The sequence below is a fragment of the Misgurnus anguillicaudatus genome, unplaced genomic scaffold, assembly GCF_027580225.2.
Source record: "Misgurnus anguillicaudatus unplaced genomic scaffold, ASM2758022v2 HiC_scaffold_31, whole genome shotgun sequence".
NCBI lineage: Eukaryota > Metazoa > Chordata > Actinopteri > Cypriniformes > Cobitidae > Misgurnus > Misgurnus anguillicaudatus.
In genome coordinates, this window is record NW_027395281.1 from 3,884,882 (window position 1) to 3,909,905 (window position 25,024).

At 38.2% G+C, this 25,024-nt stretch overlaps 1 protein-coding gene across 16 annotated transcripts in view; it reads right to left on the reverse strand.

Moving 5' to 3' along the window:
- Positions 1-25,024, reverse strand: part of LOC129454094 (uncharacterized) — a 476,448-nt gene that overhangs the window by 341,568 nt on the left and 109,856 nt on the right. For all 16 annotated transcript variants that reach the window (XM_073865347.1, XM_073865342.1, XM_073865343.1 and 13 more), the window contains 2 exons: positions 12,658-12,831; positions 136-309 (listed from right to left, as the gene is read on the reverse strand). In XM_073865347.1, coding sequence (XP_073721448.1) covers positions 136-309; positions 12,658-12,831 — 348 coding nt within the window. The remainder of the gene's footprint in view (positions 1-135; positions 310-12,657; positions 12,832-25,024) is intronic.

Genomic DNA, 25,024 nt, shown 5'->3' on the forward strand with positions numbered 1-25,024 from the left:
AGAAAACAAAATAGATCTACATGATCAGAAGAAACATCAACATAATGCTTTCCTGATCTTCTTCATAAGAGTCTTCATCAGAATCAGATGTCACACAATGTTAGATGAAATGTAAGAGAGTATTGTAATCCTCACATGAGTGTGTTGAGTCTACAGTGTTTATCCTTCAGTAGATCACAGATCTGTTTCACTCTTGTGTTGTTTAGTTTATGATCATTAAGATTCAGTTCTCTCTGGAGTAAAGGATTTATACCAAGAGTTTCACTCAGATACTTGAAGCCTTCAGCTGAAGAAGAACTTTTCAATAACCTGAAGAAAACAGAAAGTCAAATTAAATTAAACACAGATGATGATATAAATTATAAATGCTGCAGTGCTGTTGAAAACCATTTTTACTGTATTTACTTTCTTAATGGGTTTGTTCATTCAAACTATAAATAATGAATGTATGTCTAGCAATGTTTGTCATTTTAACTATTTTCAAGCCATTGACGAGTTATCTCGTCAATTAAGACAAAACGCGTCCCTGCCAATGACAGTAATTAGTTTTTACGGTAATCTATAATTCTGCTATTATCCACTAGGTGGTGCTTTAACCCAACTTATAAAAAAACTCATTATACTCAACCAGAGGTGGGTAGTAACGAATTACATTTACTTCGTTACATTTACTTGAGTACATTTTTCGGGTAACTAGTACTTTTAGAGTAAATTTAAGGATGGCTACTTTTACTCTTACTCAAGTACATTTCTAGTGAAAAAACTGTACTTTTACTTCGCTACATTCGGCGGCGTTACTGCGCTACTGTCAAATGGTAATAATTCATGAATATATATATACATTTTTTAAAGTTTATAGGGCGTGTTTGAAAGTTGCGCGAAACAGGCTGCGTCACCCCTTAGCGCGTGACCGCGCGCTCACCAAGCGCGCGCGACCGCGCGGCCGCGTAGATGATAGGAGAAGCAGATGAGGGCGCGTGTGCGTTGTGCGAGTTATCGGAGGCAGATCATGCGTGGCTTCAAGTTCGGTCTATCTTTTCACTCCAAGAGGTCAAAAAGAATAGTTTCACAATGTGATGCATGCTTTGTTCAATAAACGAGCTGACATCTCAGCGAACAGGAATTCAAGATCCAACCTGAAGTAAGTGTCACAGTATGTCTATTTGAACACTATTAATGGTCATTTCACACACTGTCCGAGTTTTTTTGCCATATGCACTCTTGTGCAAGCGATTACAAATCCTAATGTTGGAGTGCAAGATGGCGCCGTTGTATGTGGCATGCCGTCTACCTGTTGCGTTGTCTGTCTATGTTTTCACACTTATGCTACTACAAATAACGGGTTTTTTTCAACATACCTCTTCTCTGCTGGTTTATGACCGTTCTCAGCTGTTATCCATCCAAGCTACGGTTGAGACCCTCTTTAAAAAAGATCACAAAGACTCGCATTTTCCTCCACCACCACTGCTAGAGGATATTCCGTGCTGCCTGCGGCGACTTCCCTTCGTCATCAAACGATGTAGACGCGTCAGGAAGCGTGGAAAGCGTGGCGGCATTATTACCAGACTAAAGCGTAGTCTTGGAGCCCAGAACTTCATTAGATCGTCAAGACAAACTACGATTGAAATGAAGGGGCGGAAAATTTTGTGGCGGTCGTGGGAAGCGCTGGGTAGTTGGGTTGTACCGGTTATACCTGACACAGTGGCCGCTCCAGGCCGCGCTGCGATGGTTCGGGTCTACGCGAGAGGGGTTAACCAGAAAAATCTTCGACCATTAACCTGTGAACAGCGGATGTCCAGCGGCGAAACGCAACTGAACATGGCGTTACTAAATGTACAGGCGGTTGGAAGCAAAACCTTTATACTGAACGATTTTATGGCGGAAAACAAGCTGGACTTCTTTTTCTTGGCTGAGACATGGCTGAAGGTAGGAGATATTTCACCAATGTCAGAACTTTTGCCGCAAGACTGTTTGTACTTTAACACGCCGCGAGAAACCGGGCGTGGAGGTGGCATTATGACTATTTTTAAGAACGTTTTTAAATGTCGACAAATAATGTTTGCACCCTACAACAGCTTTGAGCTACAAGTATTTCAAATCATGTCAACAAATCCAATCACTATTGCATTGGTATATCGCCCACCCAAGGCAAACAAAGATTTTATCTCGGAATTCTCGGATCTTGTAGGTAGACTGACAACGCAGTTTGATTACTTTTTAATCCTGGGAGACTTGAATATACATATCTGCTGTGCTAAGGATGCAATCTCAAAGGAGTTTGTGAATGTGATGGATTCGTATGACTTAATACAATGGGTAAACGGGCCTACTCATAGATGTAATGTTTTAATAAAGCTACACTTGTCCAAATGTTTCTACTTTATTAACATCATATATTATGAAACGTACAGGAACATCCAGTGACTACATTCACAGCTCGTGCTTGCATAAGTCCACAACAACTCTTCTTCAGTACTAACACATGCCCACATACTCCACACTCTATTGCCATCTAGTGGACAAGATACACATTTCGTATATAACAGTAACCTGTTTATATCACATCACCCTTCCTTATGAGTTACTTAACATGTAACAGAAAGTACTGTATGAAACAATATAACACTTAACAACTTTTAAATCAAGTCATACAGGATCTAGCTTAACACATTTCTCTATTATGCCATTTTCACTTAACCTCTTTTGCTATTTGTTTTCTTTAGCCATTTACACAAAGTCTTTATACTTCTGTGGAATTAAGACAGATCGTCCAGATCTTGTTTTTACCACGTTTGGTGAATGAACTGTTGCTTGGCTAGAATCAGACTCAGGTAAATTAATGACAGGTTGTTCAACAGACTCTGGAATGTTTGGAACAGCATTAAACTTTTCATTTGCAAAATGGTCAGGACTGTCAATTTCTTGCTGTACTTGAGTTTGTGAAGCTGAAGTAGATGTTTGTCCATTGTCACTGGGTGTAGGCATAAGATGTCGCCGGTTTCGTCTGAGTAATCCAGACTCAGATTGGATAATGTAAGACCGCGGTGACTCACACTTCTCAAGTACTGTTCCAGACCTTATCCATCCTCTCTCATCATCCAATTTCACTGCCACAGAAGCACCAGGTAGGATCTCAGGTAATGTACGAACATTGTTTCTCTTGTTGTAATATTTTTGATAGCTTGCTTTAGCTTTTCGATCCAACTTTCTCACCTGATGAAGATCTGGCCACCCGGGCTGCAGGTTTGACTCTAATGTGGGAACAGTGGTTCTTATCTGTCTACCCATCATAAGCTGTGAGGGACTTACACCTGTAGCCTGAATGGGTGTGGCTCGGTAGCTCATTAGAGCTGCAAATGGGTCTGACTGTTTCAAGATCTTTTTAGCTGTTTGTACAGCTCTTTCAGCCTCACCATTTGATTGTGCATAGTGAGGACTCGAGGTGATATGCTGAAAATCATAGTCCTTTGCAAAGTCTTTAAAAGCTCGTCCACTAAACTGAGGCCCATTGTCCGAAAACAAAACGTTGGGACAGCCCCATCGTGCGAACATGTTCTGCAAACACGCACGTGTTGTTTTTCCTGACAAGTCTGAAAGATGAGCTATGTCAATATACCTCGAGAAATAATCCACAACTATCAAATAATGCTGCTTATCCACTTCACATATATCAGCACCAATTTTCTCCCATGGGCGGTTTGGCAGGGGAGTGGTTAGAAGTGGCTCATTTTTCTGGGTAGGTCTTGTTTCCAGACAGTCTTTGCAGTTATTAACAAGCGACTGGATTTCTTTACTTAAGCCTGGCCACCACACACTACATTTCGCTCTTTCCCTGCATTTCACAATGCCTTGGTGACCGCTATGCAACCTCTGGAGTATGTCTGACCTCATTGTTTGGGGAATTATGATCCTATCATCATAGAGCACAAGGTCCTGGAAAACTGACAGGTGATGACGTGCACTGTAGTATGATTTTAAATCTTGAGGGACATTGGCTGCATATCTAGGCCAGCCATCAGCCACGTACTTCTTCACCATTTGTAGGTCATGATCCAGTCCTGTCTCTCTTTTCACAGAGTCCAGCTTAGGTTGAGAGATTGGCCATGCATCACTGACAACATTCTCGTAAGACTCCACTTCCAGCACTAGTTCAGAGACGTCTGCTGAAATGGTGGGCTGAGGGTGTCGAGACAGCGTGTCGGCGACCACCAGTTGTTTACCTGGTACATACTGAGCCTCTGGGTTGTACCGCATCATTCGCAGTAACAGCCTCTGACATCTGAGGGGAACTGCATCCAAATCCTTTGCATTGATCAACGGAATAAGTGGTTTATGGTCAGTTTGCAACACAAAACTTTCCAGTCCATACAAGAATCGTGAAAATTTCTCACAGGACCACACGGCTGCCAAGCACTCTTTTTCGATCTGGGCATACCGTTTTTCAGCATCTGTCAGCACCCTGGAGCAGTATGCCACTGGTTTTAGCTGTCCGTCGTGGTCTTGCAGCAAGACGCCCCCCAGACCGTAGCTGCTGGCATCTGCGCTGACAACCGTGGGCTTTGTGACATCGTAAAACGCAAGAACAGGAGCTTCTGTGATTACTTGTTTCACGTTATTAAACGCCTCCTCTTGCACATGACCCCAGTACCAGATGACATCACGTTTTAACAGCTCATTGAGAGGTCGAATGATGTCTGAGAGATGAGGAACATACCTGCCCAGGTAGTGAATCATTCCCAGCATTCGCCGTAGTTCTGAGATGTTCTGTGGCTTTTCCAGGTTTGTAATAGCTTCGACTTTGGCTGTATCAGGTCGTATGCCATCCTTGTCTATGACGTGTCCTAAATACTTGAGTTGTTTCTGTCTCAGTAGACACTTTTCCTTATTCAGCTGCAAACCTGCCCGATCAATGGCTGTCAGAGCCCTCTGCAATCGCTGCTCATGTTGCTCAGGAGTGTTGCCATAAACTAAAATATCATCCATGAACACAGCGACTCCTTCTTGGTCGTTGAGGATTGCTGACATTTCACGTTGAAAGATTTCTGGTGCACTAGTTATTCCAAATGGGAGCCTTCGGAAGAAATATCTCCCAAAAGGAGTGATAAATGTGGTTAGTTTTGCACAGTCCATATCAAGTGGCAGTTGCCAGAAACCACTGGCAGCATCTAGGAGTGAGAAAACTTGAGCATGTGCTAACTTAGGAAGAATGTCGTCGATCGTTGGCAGCACAAATTTCTCCCTTTTGACAGCTTTATTCAGTTGCTTTAGATCGACGCAGATTCTGATTTGTCCCGTCTTCTTAGGAACGGCTACCATAGGGGCGCACCATTCAGTAGGTTCTGTGATTTCTTGAATAACACCACATTTAACCATTCTCTCCAGCTCTGCCTTGACTTTTGAAAGTAAAGGTAGGGACACTCGACGTGCAGTGTGTACACTGTAGGGTACTGCATTCTCTTTTAAGCAGATTTTGATAGGTTTGATCTTTACTAAACCAAGTTCAGGTGAGGAAATGGGCTGAAGCTCTTCCAACCTCTTCACTAAGCCCATAGCACTGGCTGCATCTCGCCCAAGAAGATTGTTTATGTGGGGGCCAGCCACGACAAAAGTATCAAAACTGTACTGCTTATCTTTGTAGGCTGTGACGGCTTTAAACTGTCCTTTGCAGTGCAAAGTACCCCCAGGGCTCTCAAGTTTCACTTTTGCATTTTTGAGTTGTGGCTTGTACTGTAGAACAGAGAACGTTTTCTCTGAAATTACACTTATGTCTGCACCTGTGTCGATTTTAAAGTCAATGTCTGTGCCTTGAATTGAAAGTGTGACCATCCATGCTCCATTTACATCATTTATTTGTGTCAACTCACCAAGGAAATGTGTGAGGTTGCTGCCCTCTGGTGGTTTGAAGACTTCATGGACTGCTCGGGTTCTACAAACTGCAGCAAAGTGACCCTTTTTTCTGCATTTGCGACATTCAGCACCTCTTGCTGGGCATATGTCCCCTTTTCCATGATTTCTTCCACATCTTTTACATCTCCGTTCTGTTGCCTGCTCTGTCTGATTCCGTTTTGAGCCAATATGTTGTCTACCTCTTTCATTGTAATGTGGTTTTCCTCGGGCACCAGTCACTTCGCTGATTTGAGTAACACATGCTGCTTGCTCGTTAACGTGTCCACGTACCTGTTCAGACTGTCTCACGAGCTCTATGGCGTGTTTGAGTGTCAAATCGGGCATCAATTGAAGCTTTTCCGACAGTTTTCTGTCTAAAATCCCAATCACAAGCCGATCGCGAATGTTTTCATCCTTTGCTGCCCCGAAGTCACATGTACCGGCTAGCTCATGCAGGCTGCGAATATATTCTTCGGCCATTTCCCCTGGCCTCTGAACTCTCATGTGAAATCGTGCACGCTCATGAATAACATTAACTTTTGGCACAAAGTAGTCATCAAGCTTCTTGATCACGTTATCATAATTCTCTCTTTCTCTCTCACCCTCTCCGAACGTAAATGTCTGATACACTTGTTCCGCTTCTTTTCCCATCGAATAAAGCAGCGTACAGACCTGTACTTCAGCCTCTTCCTTATCCAGTTTAGTGGCTATTCTGTAGCGGTGAAACCTTTGACGCCATTCTGGCCATCTTTCTGGGTGACTGAAGTCAAAATTGTCCGGGGGTTGAAACTTTGCCATCGCGTCAATAGCGCTCCACTTCTGACACCATGTAATGTTTTAATAAAGCTACACTTGTCCAAATGTTTCTACTTTATTAACATCATATATTATGAAACGTACAGGAACATCCAGTGACTACATTCACAGCTCGTGCTTGCATAAGTCCACAACAACTCTTCTTCAGTACTAACACATGCCCACATACTCCACACTCTATTGCCATCTAGTGGACAAGATACACATTTCGTATATAACAGTAACCTGTTTATATCACAATAGATTGGGCCATATGTTAGATCTGGTTTTATCTCATAATTTGCCCATTCAGGACCTAAATGTCGAGGAAGTCCCTTTTTCAGATCACAAATCAGTGGCTTTTAATTTGTGTCTTGCTAAGACCTTAATGAGGCCTCGGATAAAAAAGCGGACTAGAAAAATAACACCAGCGACGAGTGGCGAGTTTGCAGAGCTTTATGATAGAAAGTATGCAACCATATGCTCTGAAAATGCACTTTGCTCTCTAAGGATTGAAGAACATCTAATGCAATTTAAGACAGTCTGCTCTGAAATTCTTGATGTTATTGCTCCTCTCACAGTTAAACATGTTAGTCATATTTCTCCGCCATGGGTAAATGATGACATTCGTAAGCTTAGACGGCTGTCTAGGCAGGCAGAGAGGAGATGGAGAAAATCTAAAATTCAAGTACATTTTGACCTGTTTAGAGAATCTTTGGTTACATTTCAAATGGCCTCAAGGGACGCCAAGCACAAATTTTATTCTGAGACTATTTTAAAGAATGTTAACAATCCCAAAGTGTTATTTGACACAATCAATGCGGCTATAAATCCGATTCAAAATATGCATCCGGACTCCTTAACTATCACCTGTGAAGAGTTTCAAACATTTTTCCAAGGGAAAATTGCAAACCTCCGTGTCCATATACCACAGATGGGAGCTGATGTTTTTTTGCCATCACCATCGACTTCCCCCAGGGACTGGAGTGACTTTTATCCTTTGACTCTGTTTGATTTAGCAGATATAATTACACATTTAAAACCTTCCTCTTCAAAAGATGACATTATGTCACCACGGCTTTTTAAGCAGATCGCGGATACTGTGGTTTTTAATATTATGAACTTAATTAACAAATGCCTTAGCCAGGGCATTTGTCCAGTTGATTTTAAACATGCGATTGTGACACCATTGTTAAAACGGCCAAACCTCTCTATGGACGACCCAAACCACTTTAGGCCAATCTCAAATCTGCCCTTTTTGGCAAAGGTGCTAGAAAGAGCTGTTTTCAATCAACTTCAAGACCACCTACAGTCAAATTCTATAACTGAGGTGTTTCAATCTGGCTTTAAGTCAAAGCATAGCACTGAGACAGCACTGGTGAAGGTGCTTAATGACATTTTCTTATCTCTGGATAAAGGGGAAAATGCTGTATTAATGATTCTTGATCTCAGTGCTGCGTTTGACATGGTGGACCATAATATTTTACTGCAGCGTTTGGAATCCTGGGTTGGCCTGAAGGGGAATGTCCTTAGGTGGTTCAAATCATATCTTGCTGACAGATCTGTATCTGTGTGTGTAAAAGACTGCATGTCCAGGAGGTCCCTGTTATTGTGTGGGGTCCCCCAGGGTTCTATTTTAGCTCCTATTTTATTCGCCTTATACATGCTACCTCTTGGTTCTATTTTTAGGAAACACAACATGTCTTTTCATTGTTACGCAGATGATGTTCAGATGTATGTTTCGGTAAAACGGTCAGATTTTAATGCATTCGGCAACTTATTATCTTGTATTCAGGAGGTGAAAGACTGGCTGGCAGCTAATTTCTTAAAACTAAATGAGGAGAAAACGGAGGTTATAGTTTTCGGTTCCAACTCTCAGTTAGTCTCTGAGCGACTAAAAGAAACCCCCCTGGCAGCTGCGATCTTTGATAAGGTTAAAACCCTTGGATTTATCTTGGACTCTGAGTTAAAAATGGACAAACAAATCAACTCTGTGATTAAATCAAGTTTTTTTCACTTAAAGCTTTTAGCAAAAACCAAACCATTTTTATCTCCGGCAGATTTCGAGAGAGCTATTTCTGCTGTAATTTTCTCTAAAATGGATTACTGCAATTCACTGTATGCTGGGATTGATAAAAAAGCTTTGGCACGCTTGCAAAATATACAAAATGCTGCAGCCAGATTGATCAAGTCAGCCAAAAAAATGGATCACGTTACACCTTTATTGAGATCCTTAAACTGGTTGCCAGTCCAGTATAGAATACACTACAAGATCATTGTTCTGGTTTTTAAAGCACTACACAATTTGGCACCAACATATTTATCTGAGTTATTGTCTGTGTACATCCCGCCCAGGTCACTGAGATCAGAGAATTTGAATCTCTTGGTGACTGTAAGAACAAATTCAAAACGAAAAGGTGACAGAGCGTTTTCTCGAGTTGGTCCCATATTGTGGAATGAACTCCCCTACATGATTAGGTCAGTAAAGTCGCTGGCTGTGTTTAAGTCACTGTTGAAGACACATTTATTAGAGGTAGCATGGGGGCCAGTTGGAAGCGACTTGGCCATTGTGTGAAAGTGTGAAAATCTGTTGTTGTCTCTTGTTTTTTTATGTTGTCTCTTGTTTGTTTATGTTTGCTTAAACTGCATTGTTTGTATCTATGTTTTTTTAAGTGTTTTAGCTTGTCGTTTGTGAAGCACCTTGGGCAACTTCTGTTGTATTATGTGTGCTATATAAATAATAAAACAAACAAACAAACAAACAAACAATAATGTAAGTTAAACCATACAAACAGCACGTTCACATCTGCACATTTACATATCATTTCCCCACACCTAAACAAACTTAACAGCATAATGTAAGGACTGCATTTATACACAAACTACACTAATGTGTAGAAAATACATTCATATAAAAACGGGATTGTATTTTAATTAAATCCTTCCTAAAGAATGAATGAATAAAAATAAAAGAATAAAGATTGATTTGAAAGAAACATGTATTATATATTATAATAAATGTAGAGTTGATTTGCAAAAACAGATAAGTTCCATATGAAATTCTAAAATGATCATTTTTATTAAGCTCCTGTTTATGTTCAGTAATTGCACTTTAATGGCAATGAAAATAACCTATTCATATAAAAACATGATAACAAACAGACACACACGTTCTTATTTGTTTACTGTTTGCATGTTTAAAGGCAGATGCTGACAAGTTTGTGTTGTGAACATGAAAATAAATACAGAGTTAACCGTCAGAAAAACATCTCTGTGTGTGTGTGTGTGTTTGAGATTTTTTCTCAAACGACACATTATGTGATGTTAATGTACCCATTGCAGGACTGAGATAGGCTGCTTTACTTGTATATAAGCAGAACAATGAGACTTTTAAGGAGAGGTTTGTGAAAACCCTCCAAGAAGTCTGAAATTCAGTGCTTTTGCACTACTTCTCTATATCAGATCGGAAGTAACGAGTAACTAACTACTTGAGTAGTTTTTTCATCTAATACTTTTTTACTCTTACTCAAGTAAATAATTAGATTGATACTTTTACTTTTACTTGAGTACATTTTTGTATAAGTACTTGTACTTTTACTTGAGTACAGATTTTGGGTACTCTACCCACCTCTGTACTCAACATAGGAAATGTGTATGTTTTGATCATTGTTCTGAATCTGATCTCTAACAAAAGACCTTTACAAAAAATTATTTCAACTTTTTTCTCAAAATTTTGTATTTTTGATGAATCCTACCCATATTTGAAAGTTGATAAAAGTGAACAAATGAAGATAGGATGAAATATTTTTGTTTATTTATTTTTTGTTTTGTTTGTTTGTAAGCAGAGGGTCTGTTCTTTCATTTGATATATTGTATGTTTATATATTTATAGAAGAAAATTTTCCGGAAGGCATTTTGTTAAACTTTTGTGAAAATGCTGGCAGGCAAATTTTAAAAAATGCTGTCAAGTAGTGAGTTAATATGAAGGTACTTTAATCTATGTTGTCTTTTCTACTTGCAATAATTCAGCTGGTGTCAGTCATCTAATGTTGTATACATGCATCTAGGTTTAACCAGTTGTCTTACTCAAGTTTAATGTGTTTGTCTTATAAAGCAGCAGACTGAGGATGATGTTCATCAGCAAACACACACAGACAACAGCTGTTGAAACATTTCACTTACAAATACATTTAATACTTAATATATATATGTAAAATAAAATACAGAATGGCAATGCTTTTATATTATTAGCTTATATTGATATTGAACTTTATTAATAAAATTGCATGTTATTATTTTTGCATGCTTTTGTGTTTTGGTACCAAGAACCGTGATGTTTTACTGGTATTGGTACTGTGACAACACCATGAGAAGAATAACAGCATGGCCTCCATGCTACACTTGCAATAGTAGTAAGGCTTTCCACTGTGTACACATACAGTATCCTTAAAATAAAATGTTGTCTTTATTGTTTATGTCCCCTTCTAAAATTGCTCTTGAGAAATCTTATGTTTCTTTGTTCATTGTAATGTTGATTTACCCCCAAACTGTTGATTACATGATATGACCATGTTTGGGTCATTATAATACTAAAAGAATAGCTATAAATAGTAAAAAAAAAGGGTAAAATGGACTGCATTTATATACACTCTAAAAAAATAATCCGTAAAAAAACGGATAATGTCCTGGCAGAAAATTACCGGTGCCTTTTCCGTTATGTTTACAGACATTTCCGTTTTTTTCAAAAACTGAACATTCTGTAGATTTATAAAACACTGTCCGTAGATTTACAGAACATTTTCCGTAACCTTTATGGACACTTCAATCCGCCTATGAAACGCAACGATGGTGACAATCAACAACGAAGCTTCATGCCGCAATGCATGCTGGGTACCAGGATTGTAGAAAGCTCTTTCTTAACATTTACTCTCACCATTGTTGAGATTTGTATCCAAAGTGTTGATATCTCTGAAGCAAAAGCCACAGCTGACAAATTTTCAGCCATCTTATTCAATACAGTGTGTTTTTAGATCAGCATACAGTCTCACTCTTATACACTTCAGTTCTTTATTCTTATTTTATCATTTCATATTTAAATGTTAGACAGCATAACATAAAAACAACTAAGCTTATATGACATCACAGACAATTCTCCTTCCTCAAGCAACAAACAAGTTGTAATTGCTACAAGCAAAAACACTGTTGCAATGCCAAAAGAGAAGAGTCAGTTCTGGAAGGTCAAGGGACAAAAGCCTAACTAAAGGGAACACTAATCTCCATAGTGGTGACTTCAAATGAGTCTAAAACAAACACAAACTGGAGATTTAATGTGATAAATTTTGTGGTAAATATTCCTTTGACTTACACGTCACGTCAGAAAGAAGATTTGTCTACTAAATCACATGTGTCGATGCTGGAATAGTTGAGCATTTGTATCTTGTTCTGACAGCATTTGTTTAGAAGTTAAACATCATCCATGTTAGAAAATAACTCTGCAAGCAAGTTGTAATTTTAGGTTTCAAACAGAGATGGTGATAGAGAGGCAAAAGTGAAAGATTGCAGCAGGAGTTGTTGCACCCATAATGCAACATGTTATTTAAAAAACGGATAAATGCCTGTAAAACATAAATACGGAAAATTCCTTCATATTTACACAGTACTTTGTCCGTTTTTTTACGGATTTTTTTTAGAGTGTAGTGCTTTCATAGACCCATGGCCATCCAAAGCGTTTTACATATTGCCTCACATTCACCCATACGTTCATTCATCAACGGCCGTGTCAGCCATGCAAGGCGCCATCCAGCTCATCGGAAGCAGCTGGATTAAGTGTCTTTCACTTGGTCAGGTGGAACCGGGGATTGACAAACCAACCTTCCAATTTGTAGCCAACCTGCATGAACCACTGAACCACTGCTGCCCCATTAAATAATGATCTTTTGTTTGATTTGTTTTGTATTATTTGAATTGACAGCTCACCTGACCTCCTTCAGTGCACATTTAGGATCTCGTATTAATTGATAGATGAGTTTAACTCCTGTTTCTCCAGGATCATTTCCACTGAGATCCAGCTCTGTCAGATGTGAAGGGTTTGATCTCACAGCTGAATATAAAGAAACATAACCTTCTTCTCCAATACTACAGTCTGAGAGTCTAGAGAAGAGAAGTTTCAATTAATAATCACATTTATTACACGGCTCTCTGGAATGCTTGATTCTGATTGGTCAGTTGAGACATTTGCAGGTTCGTTCTTTTCAAATAATAACCGCTCCAAAGTAATAACGCATTGCCGGTACTAATTGTACGATTAAAATCGCTCCGTGCCAATAAAGATTACTGTTTGGCGTCATCTTGTGACAAACACTGGACAACCACCATTAAGAATGGAAAATTTTGACATTAATTTTAACATGTACGGAATAAACAAAACATTTAAACAGTGGATAGAATAACGAACAACGACAAGACACAGAGAGCTTACTGAGACTGAACTTGACAAAATAGAGCATGACAGCTACGAAGCCAACACACAAAAAAATACAGAATGGGCATTAAAACTTCTCAAAGACTGGCTAAAAGAGAAAAAAAATGGAGACAGACAAGTATGAAGCAGAGGATCTTAATAAGGTATTACGATCATTTTATGCATCTGTGCAAAGTTTCGCGGAAGGATAAAAATGTTAATTTAAAACAGATATGCCAATAAAATGTTTCAAATTCATATTCATGTCCAGTTTTTTTTTTCTTATGTGGCAAGTAGCCGTGTAATAAGCGGGATAATGTAGAGGTAGTTATCGGGAAATAAGCCCCTTCAGTGTAGTGTTGTTTTTGGGGGCCTGTTTTAATTTTAGTTTTAGTCTAGTCTTTGTGTCAAGCTGACATTTTAGTTTTTATTAGTTTTAGTCATTTCATACTCTTTTTAGTCTAGTCAAGTTTTAGTCGACTAAAAGTCTGGGCATTTTAGTCTTATTTTAGTCAGAATTATCCTTGACTATTTTTGTATAGTTTTAGTCGACGAAAACTAGTGACATTTTTAGTCTAGTTTTAGTCAATGAAAATTGTATTTTAGTCTCTTTTTAGTAATGCAATTCTATTTAACCCAGTCAATATAGTATAAGTAGCTAGCAGTAGTATAGACAAAACCAAAATTTTCTTTTAGCCAAACCCATTAAAAAAAAGTTATCTTGTTATATTATACCTTATAGATATAAGAATACATCCATTTCAGACATGGAAGATGCTCTGATTGGAATTAACTTGATTTGAAGATGTATATTTTACTATGAGTGAGTGACTTGACTAGGTAAAGAGTCTACATTAAAGTCTACTCTATATAATCCAAACAGAGTAGTCTAAGCAGAAACACACACACAGGGCCACTGCTGGTCAGATGGGTGCCATAAGCGTAAAACTGTTTTCTTTAATCGGGGAAAGCTCATAAACGGCGTAAGCAAAAACCGATCGGCACAGGTAGTTTTTTGCTCATTACGCCGATTTTGCGTGGCATGTAAACACCTTAACCCGCTTTCTCACGGTTTTGTCCATGTGCGCATGTCACCGCGTATGAAAGCTAAAGGGCGATTTATAGTCGTGCGTAGGGAGACAGGGGTAGCTGCAGCTTGGAGCAATGGGCGTGGCAAGAGGTAGGGGCGTGGCAGGAGGTAGGGGCGTGGTAAGAGGTTTCTCATTGGTCAAAGGAGCTTCCTCCTGGCAACTGCGTTGGCCAATCAGCCGTAACCATAGTTATACGTCATTTCCTTTAGCTAAAATGAAATCGTAATTTTCTTTTGATGGAAAGAAGAAGATGGATATAATACATGTGCGATATAATTTGATGGTCTCTTTGCTTGACGTCTTTTCAGCTTCGGGGATTATTTAATTGTTGTTGACAGAAACATTTTGCAGTGCGAAAAATTAATGACTGCATTTGCATCGAAGACATCCGAGTCGGCGATTTATGTCGATGTCCATTCTGTGCTCTCAGTGTTGTTAGACCGTGTGAATATCGCAAGATACAAAGCCATTTGCAAAGCCACAGACTTCACGCGGTTCGCCATGAAGGGCCTGTGTACCTTTTGATAGTTTGTTTTTCAACTTCTAATGAAATAAGCAGAAACGAGAAAACGGCCCCTTTTTTCGTTTTTTTACCGAAAGACGAAAAACGAGATTTCAGGTTGATTTTTTGTTTTTTTTGTTTTTTGGTACAAAACGAATAAACCACTCTAAAATTCGTTGTGACATGTGGGCGGTCGCTAGACGCACCTCTCCGCCAATTGGTCAACCAAAATGTGAATATGTGACATCATCCGTTGTTCCTCAAGTCTGTTCAACAAAATAAAAGTCCTCCGCTGCTGTAGCAATAGGCTACTAATCTTTAAACTTTACAGGTCAGGTATTAAATTGTGCTTTCTTCTGTGTAACTTAACGGGTTTCGGACAAATATTTATTTCATAAATATTAATCTGCACCTGCATGGTTTTATTTTATTACTTTAGATATTTGGTGAAGCCGCGCTACCCTTTATAAACAGCGCAAAGAGGATGTAGTACAGGGCCGGGTTTCCCAAAAGCATCGTAAGGCTAAGTAGATCGTAAAAACCCTTACGAAAATTACGAAACACTAACCATGGTTTAACTATGGTTTTTAAAAACCATAGTTGTCAAAACCATGGTTATTTTGTGGTTACCATGGTTTTACTACAGTAACCATGGTTTTTTGGTTTTAACTGTAGTAAAACCATGGTTAATTTTTGTAAGGGAACGATCGTACGAATCATCTTAGAATTTCCCAAAACCTTCGTAACAAGTAGCACTTGAAAATCATCGTAGATCTACGAGTGGTCTGGAGTAATCGTTAATTCTTAAAGGAATAGTCTACTCATTTTTAATATTAAAATATGTTATTACCTTAACTAAGAATTGTTGATACATCCCTCTATCATCTGTGTGCGTGCACGTAAGCGCTGGAGCGCGCTGTGACGCTTCGATAGCATTTTGCTTAGCCCCATTCATTCAATGGTACCATTTAGAGATAAAGTTAGAAGTGACCAAACACATCAACGTTTTTCCTATTTAAGACGAGTAGTTATACGAGCAAGTTTGGTGGTACAAAATAAAACGTAGCGCTTTTCTAAGCGGATTTAAAAGAGGAACTATATTTTATGGCGTAATAGCACTTTTGGGAGTACTTCGACTCGCCTGAAAAGTCTGCTCCCCTTCTCACTCTCATAATAGGAGAGGGAGGGTGTTACTGCGCCGAGTCGAAGTACTCCCAAAAGTGCTATTACGCCATAAAATATAGTTCCTCTTTTAAATCCGCTTAGAAAAGCGCTACGTTTTATTTTGTACCACCAAACTTGCTTGTATTTACAGCAGTTCTTTAGAAGTTAAACTTATCATCCATGTAACTCTGCAAGCAAGTTGTAATTTTAGTTTTCAAACAGAGATGATGATAGTGTTTATTTAACTGTGGTGATTTCATCTATTGCATTTAATAATTTGGCTTTCTTCCTCATTTTATTATTACTTTCTCCAGAAAAAGAGTCAACAAAATAAAAATTTTAAGACAGGAACAATTCCAAAATTTTGTTGATTTGACACGGAATGACCAGCAGGTGTTCACTATTAATGACTCAATCACTTCATTATCTTATTAACTTTAACACTGCTTCAGTGTTTTTTAACACCAATCTTGGTGTGGATTATATAAACACCGAGCAGTGTTAATTTAACACTGGGGATTTTGCTGTGTATGTTTTATTACTCTGAGTTTGGGAAATAGAATTTGTGGAATTATATGAAAAATATTAAAATATATTTAAATAATAAATATATAATATATAAGTTTACTATATTTAACAATTTTTTGTTATTATTCGAAGGTTTATGGAGAAATATAAAAATGTTGGCCTACTCTCTATTATATCTGCAAGAGTCATATTTGCAGGGGTGGAAATACTGAAAAATCTACTTACGTAAAAGCATTGTTACTTCCCAAACATGCGTGACTGTCCTCAATACAAACAAGCCATTTTAGTCATGTACTCATACAGCCAGTAGCAAATATTGCACTGTGAATATTATTCTGCCTTGCTAAAAACTAGAGATCTGCCCGAAGCCGAATGCATTATTATGTAGGTTATTATATAGGCTATAATATAAAATAGATAAAGAGCTTAAATAGATAAATAAATATTATTATGTACATTTTTATGAGCAAAAATTTAAACTGTAGGCAGTTACTATAGCCCTATTTCAACGAAATTGTTTTCATGAGGATGTCTGTAGAAATATGTATGCATCATTCGTGATAAATCTAGTGCGTTTGGATGAAGATTTTGCGGTGGATATGGGAGTTTATTCGAAACACCCAAATTTTGTGCTGCACATTCATGTTGTTAATGATCATTCACATTGCTTAAAAAAAAGAAAGACACTTTATTCAGTGTAAACGCAAAGCCCGTGACCATACGCTGTTGATCTAAAAGGATGCGCTCTGTACCAAAAATCCTGCAATGTTTGACGGTATGAGCTTGATAATTTTAGCCAAGCCAATGCGGGTGATCTCCGACAATAAAGAAACGTGAAGCTCAATCAGGAGCAGTTCCGCAGAACTGTTTCTGTCTGGATATTTTAAGTTTCTCTGTTTTTAGAAATTGGTTAGTTATTATTTACTATCAGGTCCAAATTATTTTCTTTGTGTGTTTATTAAAATTGTGTACTGTATATAGTAAGAGACTGTAAGATTATGTACACATCAATTATTTATCACATCAAATATAATAAATAATTCCGGACAATCCTGTATTTTATGTGATATGTGGCAACGCTGTTGCTGCAGCATCCATAAAACTTTTCACTTTTACCTCCATGATTTTAAGAAGTTTAAGAAAAGTTATGACTGTATTACACTTGGCTGAACATTTATCTACATCCTCTAGTCGGCGCTGTATATAATGGGAAGCGCGCTTTACCAAACATCTAAAATAAAATAACATAATAACATTAAACAGTCCAGGTGCAGATTAATATTTCTGAAATAAATATTTATTCAAAACTTAGCTTACACAGAAGATAGCTCAATCTAGGACCTGTACATTTAACAGATCAGTAGGCTACAGCAGCGGAGGACTTTTATTTTGTTGAACAGACCTGAGGAACAACGGATGATGTCACATATTCACATTTTGGTTGACCAATTGGCGGAGAGGTGCGTCTAGCGACGGCCCACATGTAACAACGAATTTTAGAGTGGTTTATTTGTTTTGTACCAAAAAACAAAAAAACTAAAAATCAACCCGAAATCTTGTTTCTCGTCTTTCGGTAAAAAACGAAAAAACGAAAAAAGGGGCCGTTTTCTCGTTTCTGCTTATTTCATTTGAAGTTGAAAAACAAACTATCAAAAGGTACACGGACCCACTGTGCGATCTATTTAGATAGAGAGCTTGATGGCTTCTGGGTCCGGGTATCATTCGGGGTCAGTGTATGTTTTGGTCATTTGATATCCTATCTGAAATTAAATAACGAGAAATGAAAAATGGCTCGTGTTTCATTTTTCCGTTTAATTTAACAAACAAAAAACTAGATTACGGCTGAATTGTTCATTTTTTATTTGTGGTATACAAATCAGTTCATGGTTTCTATATTTCATTTACAGCAGTGATTGGCGCTAAAACGCCCCTTTCATCTGATTGGCCAAACCACGGCCTGGATTTTTTCTGTCAGGCAGAATAAGAGTCCGCAGGGTGCTGTCAAGTTCTTTAAGTTTCCGATGTGAAGGAGCATTTAATGTTTAACCCGCATGATAACTGATGCAGAAATATTTCTGAACACATAAGTGCTGCGAAGTGTCGCCTCTACGACATTTGAGAGATCAGAAGCCATGTATGCTGACACATAGTTTCACAGTATCATTTATTATTTCTGTAAAGGAGCATAATTTTTGTGTAGATACTGTAACATTATTACAATGATGTCCATCTCCCACATGTATTTTAGAGAGCTTAAAATTATCTGACTATGTTCTGAAATTTTAGAGTAAAAAGACAGTAGCGGTCGCAGATCCATCGTGGACGGTTTTCAGAGGAGAGACGCTAAATAAACGGTCTTCGAAACATTATTTTGTTAAATAGGCTAGATGTCGGTTAAATAATTTAAAGCTAATTTCACTTAGCACTAAAGTTACAGGCTATTTTTTTTCTTTTCATATTTAGCTAATAATGAGTGAAAGACTGAATTTCATTTTCTGTGACATTTTTCCCTATTCTGTTGACAATGTTAAAATAATTTTCATATTGACACGTCGACAAGCGCAGACCTCTATTCATATCTTAGGTGTGTGTGTCATAACCGAATAAATAATAATAAAAAAGAAATAAAGTTCAAATGTTGGACTGTAAGCGTATGCGACTGATTGCTCTGTCATATTAACACCCTTATTAAAATGGATGTAATCTGTTACACTTAATCTGTTTAAAATGACTTCATTGGCATATGTCTACTAAGGTGGACAGGACTTCAAATGGAAACTGTTTAAAAAACATATAAAAACATTGAGAATATTACATAAATTTGACCTCACAAAGATGTTTATAATTGCTCATACAAAAATACTGCAGGAATTGGAAAACACAAACTTTCTACACATAATTATGCCAGAGCCCTTTGTGATTTCTAGAAGATTACTTGAACCTTGCTAATAATACCAAGCAAAAATTATCACATGAATGTTATAAACATCCAGAACTATTATTTTCATTTAAACTAACACGCATACAGTCTGATTTTTGAACTTCCTTTCTATCTTTTATTATTATTTTTATTCGGGTGTGACACACGCACACCGAGGTTGTGTATTAAATACGAGTGCGAGATATTGTAATATTTCATTTCATTTGACGTAAACTACAAAAATGATACACTGCTCCTAGACACATAATAAATGATACACCAAACTTTGTGGCAGCATACTGTTGGCTTGCGATCTTTTAAATGTGGTACATTAGACGCGAAGCTTTGCAGCAGCACTAATTATGTGTTGAGAAATATATTTCAGCTGTGTGCCGAGTTTAACATTAAATGCTGCTTCACGTCGGAAACTTTAAGAATTTGACAGCACCCTGCGGACTCTTATTCTGCCTGACAGAAAATATACAGGCCGTGGTTTGGCCAATCAGATGAAAGGGGCGTTTTAGCGCCGACCACTGCTGTAAATTAAATATAGAAACCATGAACTGATTTGTATACCACAAATAAAAAATTGAGCCGTAATCTAGTTTTTTGTTTGTTAAATTAAATGGAAAAACGAAACACGAGCCATTTTTCGTTTCTCGTTATTTGATTTCAGATAGGATATCAAATGACCAAAAGATACACTGACCCTTTATACAGCCAAAACATTTGCTGTACCATTTTTATAAAAATAACATTACTTTTAGAGACATTTTTATCTTTAAAATAATAATTTGTTTTTTAATGATTTTTTTTATTTTATTATTTAGTTCAAATACAGACATTTCAAGTATAATGCAATAAAAAACGATGAATACAAAGCATTGTAAATACAGCTCAAAATGTGTAAATCGAAGAATAACAAGTATAAAATGAAAAATACAAATGAATACAAAAATTAAAGTTTATGAATCAAAGTAGTTATAGATATTTTCAAAAACTTTTTGTTTTGTGATCTCATGTTTGAAAGGGTTTCAAAGTATACTGCTAGGTCTTATAAAAGGTAATATAGGAGGGTTTCTTTTATTTGTGTATTATGCATTTAAAACGTCGACAAAATAATTTAATTATATATTTTTTTTCCCAGAAAAATATGGGTTTTGGAAACAAAGTAAAATGTCATGAGGTTCTAAATTCTAATACTGGGAATTTTTTATTTTAGGAATATCTATTTTGAAGTCAGTCCAAAATGAAATAGAAAAAGGGCAATACAAAAATAAATGTTTAATATCTTTAAAGGGATACTTCACCGATTTAGCATTCAGCTTTGTATCTGTAGAAACCCGGCAGTATTACTGAATGACCATGTTTCCCTCCATCATTTCCCCCTGAGAGGAGAGATATCTGCATTTTGGTTCTGCAAAAAAGTCCTCCGATGATGCAAAAATCGTCATATTACATCATCGGAGGACTTTTTTGCAGAACCAAAATGCAGATATCTCTCCTCTCAGGGGGAAATGAGGGAGGGAAACATGGTCATTCAGTAATACTGCCGGGTTTCTACAGATACAAAGCTGAATGCTAAATCGGTGAAGTATCCCTTTAAGTGATGTTTTACAAAAAGGGCATTTATCACAAACATTATGAATGTTTTAAATTATTGATCCTGAAAAAGTTGCGGTGGTGATGACGTCATGTAACCGGCGCCATACAGAAGGTGTCGAAGGTAACGTACTTTTGAATGAATTCTCAACATCATTATTGTTATTTTAACAGTGAAAGAAATGTATTTTGTATAGTGTTATATATGCAGCTAAATGTTGTGCTATATAAAGAGTTGCCATTAGGGGGCAACAGTGTTCTATATTAGAGTGAGTTCAGTACTGAATAAAGCAGTAAAAGAAGTGAGTGAATCAGCAAACAGTGTGTGAGTGTTGCTCTATGTGTTACGATAAAATTGTTTATATACATACATCAGCAAGCAACATAATATATAGTGATTAAGTTTATGGCTCGCTTTTATGCGGATCAGGAAGCTTTTCGCGTCCAATTGAAAAGACCTTACGGCACGCCCCATTCCTCGTGGCACGCCCCATTTCTTTCCGACCTCTTGCCACGCCCATTGCTCCAGCCTGCAGCTACCTCTACTTTTGCGTAGGTCCTACAGCTATGTTTATACTCGACGCGTCCGCACAGGCGCGTTGGTGCGAGCGGCAAAAATGACGTCAACGCGGAGTGGGCGGTCGCGCGCGTTGGGTGCGCGAGACCCCATTTCGCGTGGCGCTGTGCACGGCATTTAGCCTTGTTAGAAATTTTGTGAGGTGCGCGTCAAGCTATGTTTATACTCGACGCGTCCGCACGGGCGCGTTGGTGCGCGCGGCAAAAATGACATCAACGCGGAGTGGGCGGTCGCGCGCGTTGGGTGCGCGAGACCCCATTTCGCGTGGCGCTGTGCACGGCATTTTTTGTAACTTTCCGCGCGGCTCCGCATCCGAAAATGACCGAACTCGAGGCGATTCTGTCCGAGCAGGCAAGCCTGTGACGTATCTCTTTGATCAATCCAAGCAAAACAATGTATATATTTATCTGACACTCTGTAAGTAAAGTATGGAAACTTTGCAGTTTAAAACACGAATTCTTTTACATGATTCAGAATGTTTGGCTTATATTTGTATTGAATGAACCTCTAGACGAGGAATAAAATACAAACCATAAGATATCTGTACTGTTTGTTTAGTAAAAAACGTTAATGAAATGATAATGTTTAATAAATACATATTTAAAAGATTGTTGTTTTATTCATGTTCTCGTATTTATATATCAAACTCTGATGTAAAAAGCACCAGGGTTGTTCCAGCGGACGACTTCTTCTATCCTCTTCTTTGAGTTTGATTTTGACTTTATTGCTCGCGTCGCCCCCTGGTGGTTCAAAAAATAGTGCAACAGCGAGCGCGTCAACTATAAACGCCTCGTCCGTTTGGTGAGACGCGCGCGCGATCCGCGGAGGCTTGCGTTGCGGACCAAAGCGCGAGTATAAACAAAGCTTAAGGCTACGCACAGGCTACGGATAGCCCTACGCACGACTATAAATCGCCCTTAAACGTCACACGTGGAAGTAAGCGCAAAGTAAAGCATTAAAGTCTCCGCTTGACTAAAGCAGTTGGCAGAGAAACTGTGAAAATAGAAGCTTATGTTACATTTACTGGTTCTGTAGACACGAGGAGAGATACAACAGTACAGCTTAAGACAGATATGCCGTTGGCTTTTTGAACGACTATTATGTACTATAGGTGGTGACGTCACTGCCTGCGCGAAAACTGATAATTCTCCAAGTACCATGTAAACGCAGTTGTCTGCATAGCCGGTTTATTGATTTGCATGTAAACGCATGAAAACAGTTTTCTATAATAAGCAGATTTTTGATAGTTATCCGCTTATTCTGTGCATGTAAACGCACTCACTATTAAAATGCTATAGCACTTTTTTAAATGCTATTGTTATCATTTATAATTGTATTTTGACAGCAACACAAACTACAATTATACAAATATGCAATATAGTATATCTGTATTTGTGTAGCTAATGGCACTATAATGTGACAAAGCTAATTTTACGTGTCAGTATAAATCCAAGCAATTTTGGAGAATTACTAAATATCTTTCTTGTAAGTAAATTAAAAGCCAGCTTTAAGAAACATCAGATGTCTATTAACAAAAGCAAAAGTTTGTATGTATGGTTATGTTCTTAATAATACAGCTGTTTGATTGATTTAACACTCAAGCATTCAGTTAAGCAAGTTTAGTTAATTCAAATAATAAATAAGGACACAGACCCTTGTAGTTAGCATATAAGTTATAAAACAACGTCTTTAGCATATATATATTTACCATGCTTCAAAACACAACGCAGCACATGTCATTTAAATGATTGAAGATGCAAACTGGTACATTGTTATATTATTTAAATCACACAGATGAGTTTGCGGTGCCAGCAGTCAACGCTATTCATATTAACAGGCTTGTGAACTCACCTGAAAACGATGCACGGGTTTCATTTTGGACTTTTCGTTTCCATTTGAAGACTTGATGCGGCTAAGTATTCGCGGGCGCAGCTGGCCATCAAACGTGACGTGTTGCGTGTTACTGCGCAAATGGATTGCGTATGATATCAAAGCATCGCGAGAACAGACTGCTCTTCATGCTTTCTAATCGCTCTCGCAATACGTTTACGTATTTTTGCGGATCGATTTGCAGAGCGCCATTGAACACACATGATAATTTGCAGTCAGGTGGCGGGGTGCCAGGAGATGGCTAGACGAAATAACGTTATAACATTTCGTCTCGTCTCGTTTTGGTCAACGAAAATGAAGACACATTTCAGCATAGTTTTTATTTAGTAAACCATATTTAGTCTCGTTTTTATTCGTCAACAATACTGTATTATACATTTTATTATAGTTTTCGTCACATGACCAGCATTTACGTTGCGTCTCATCTCGTTTCCGTCACGTGATAAAGGTTCGTTGACGAGGATATTTCGTCATACTTTTCGTTGACAAAAGCAACACTACTTCAGTGTGATACAAGACCCTCCGCTTTGCGTCAGGTCCTGATCACACTGTCTGGGCTTATTTCCCGATAACTACCGGCTGCCTCTACATTATCCCTTACGTATTATAATCTATTATACAACAGTTCTTTCTGGTTCTCAAATCTTCCCAGGCATGCGATATTGTCTTGATAACATAACAGTAACCGCTTCACCGTTTGTATCATTCCACCACCTACTGCTTATTTTATTATTAGTGATTGGGGCTTCTTTAAACACTGAGCCATTCGCTCATCTCTGACTAGAAAAAAGCTGCTACCAAAGCAGGTGGTCACACGGACACACGCGCTGTTTTTAAACACTCTCTGTGTGTCTCAATAAGTTCCCTAGCTTGTGAATAAGTCTGTGAATCCCAATCAGAAGTGATTATCCCTATGCCCATCGAAGATCAGCACTCTTGGATGTAAACTTAAGTGCAATAATGTAACATTGTGTGGACGATAAACATACACTTGGAATAAAGCAATGAAAACAATCATTTTCTCTTGAGTGATCTGTTTGTGCAGTATCTCTCCCCCCATCAAAAGGACGCAAAACACCGTTTGGAACTGCAGATAAGGATACTGATTTATTTTCACGTGATGTGACTATTAAAGAGCACCTATTATGAGATACACGTTTTTAAACATCCTTTTGTGTGTAAGTGTGTATTAGTACATGCTAACGATATTCAAAAAGTACATACCTCAAAGAAAACGATGACGCGAGTTATCGTCTCTAACGTTCGAGGACTACAAAAAACACTCGGATTGTAGGCAACAGTTTACTTCCTGGGATTAGTGACGTAGAGAAGACCAACATTATCATAGTTCAGCCCTCTCTGCTTTGCTTGGGTACGCCCTCAAAGACGGGTGTGGGGAGCGCCGAGTCAGAAGAGAGCTAAAATGGCGGAGGTTGGGAGTCCCTGCTTTGACTCTGTTTGCAAAATCTTGTTTCATCGTTTAAGCGATTAAATCTCTCGAGTAGACGCTGTCTCTTTAGATGCGAGGGCAAAATAGCACTTTATGGACTTCCACAGAGGACATCATGTTTAATACGGTTCCGGAAAAATCCAGTCAGAAGTTGTTCAC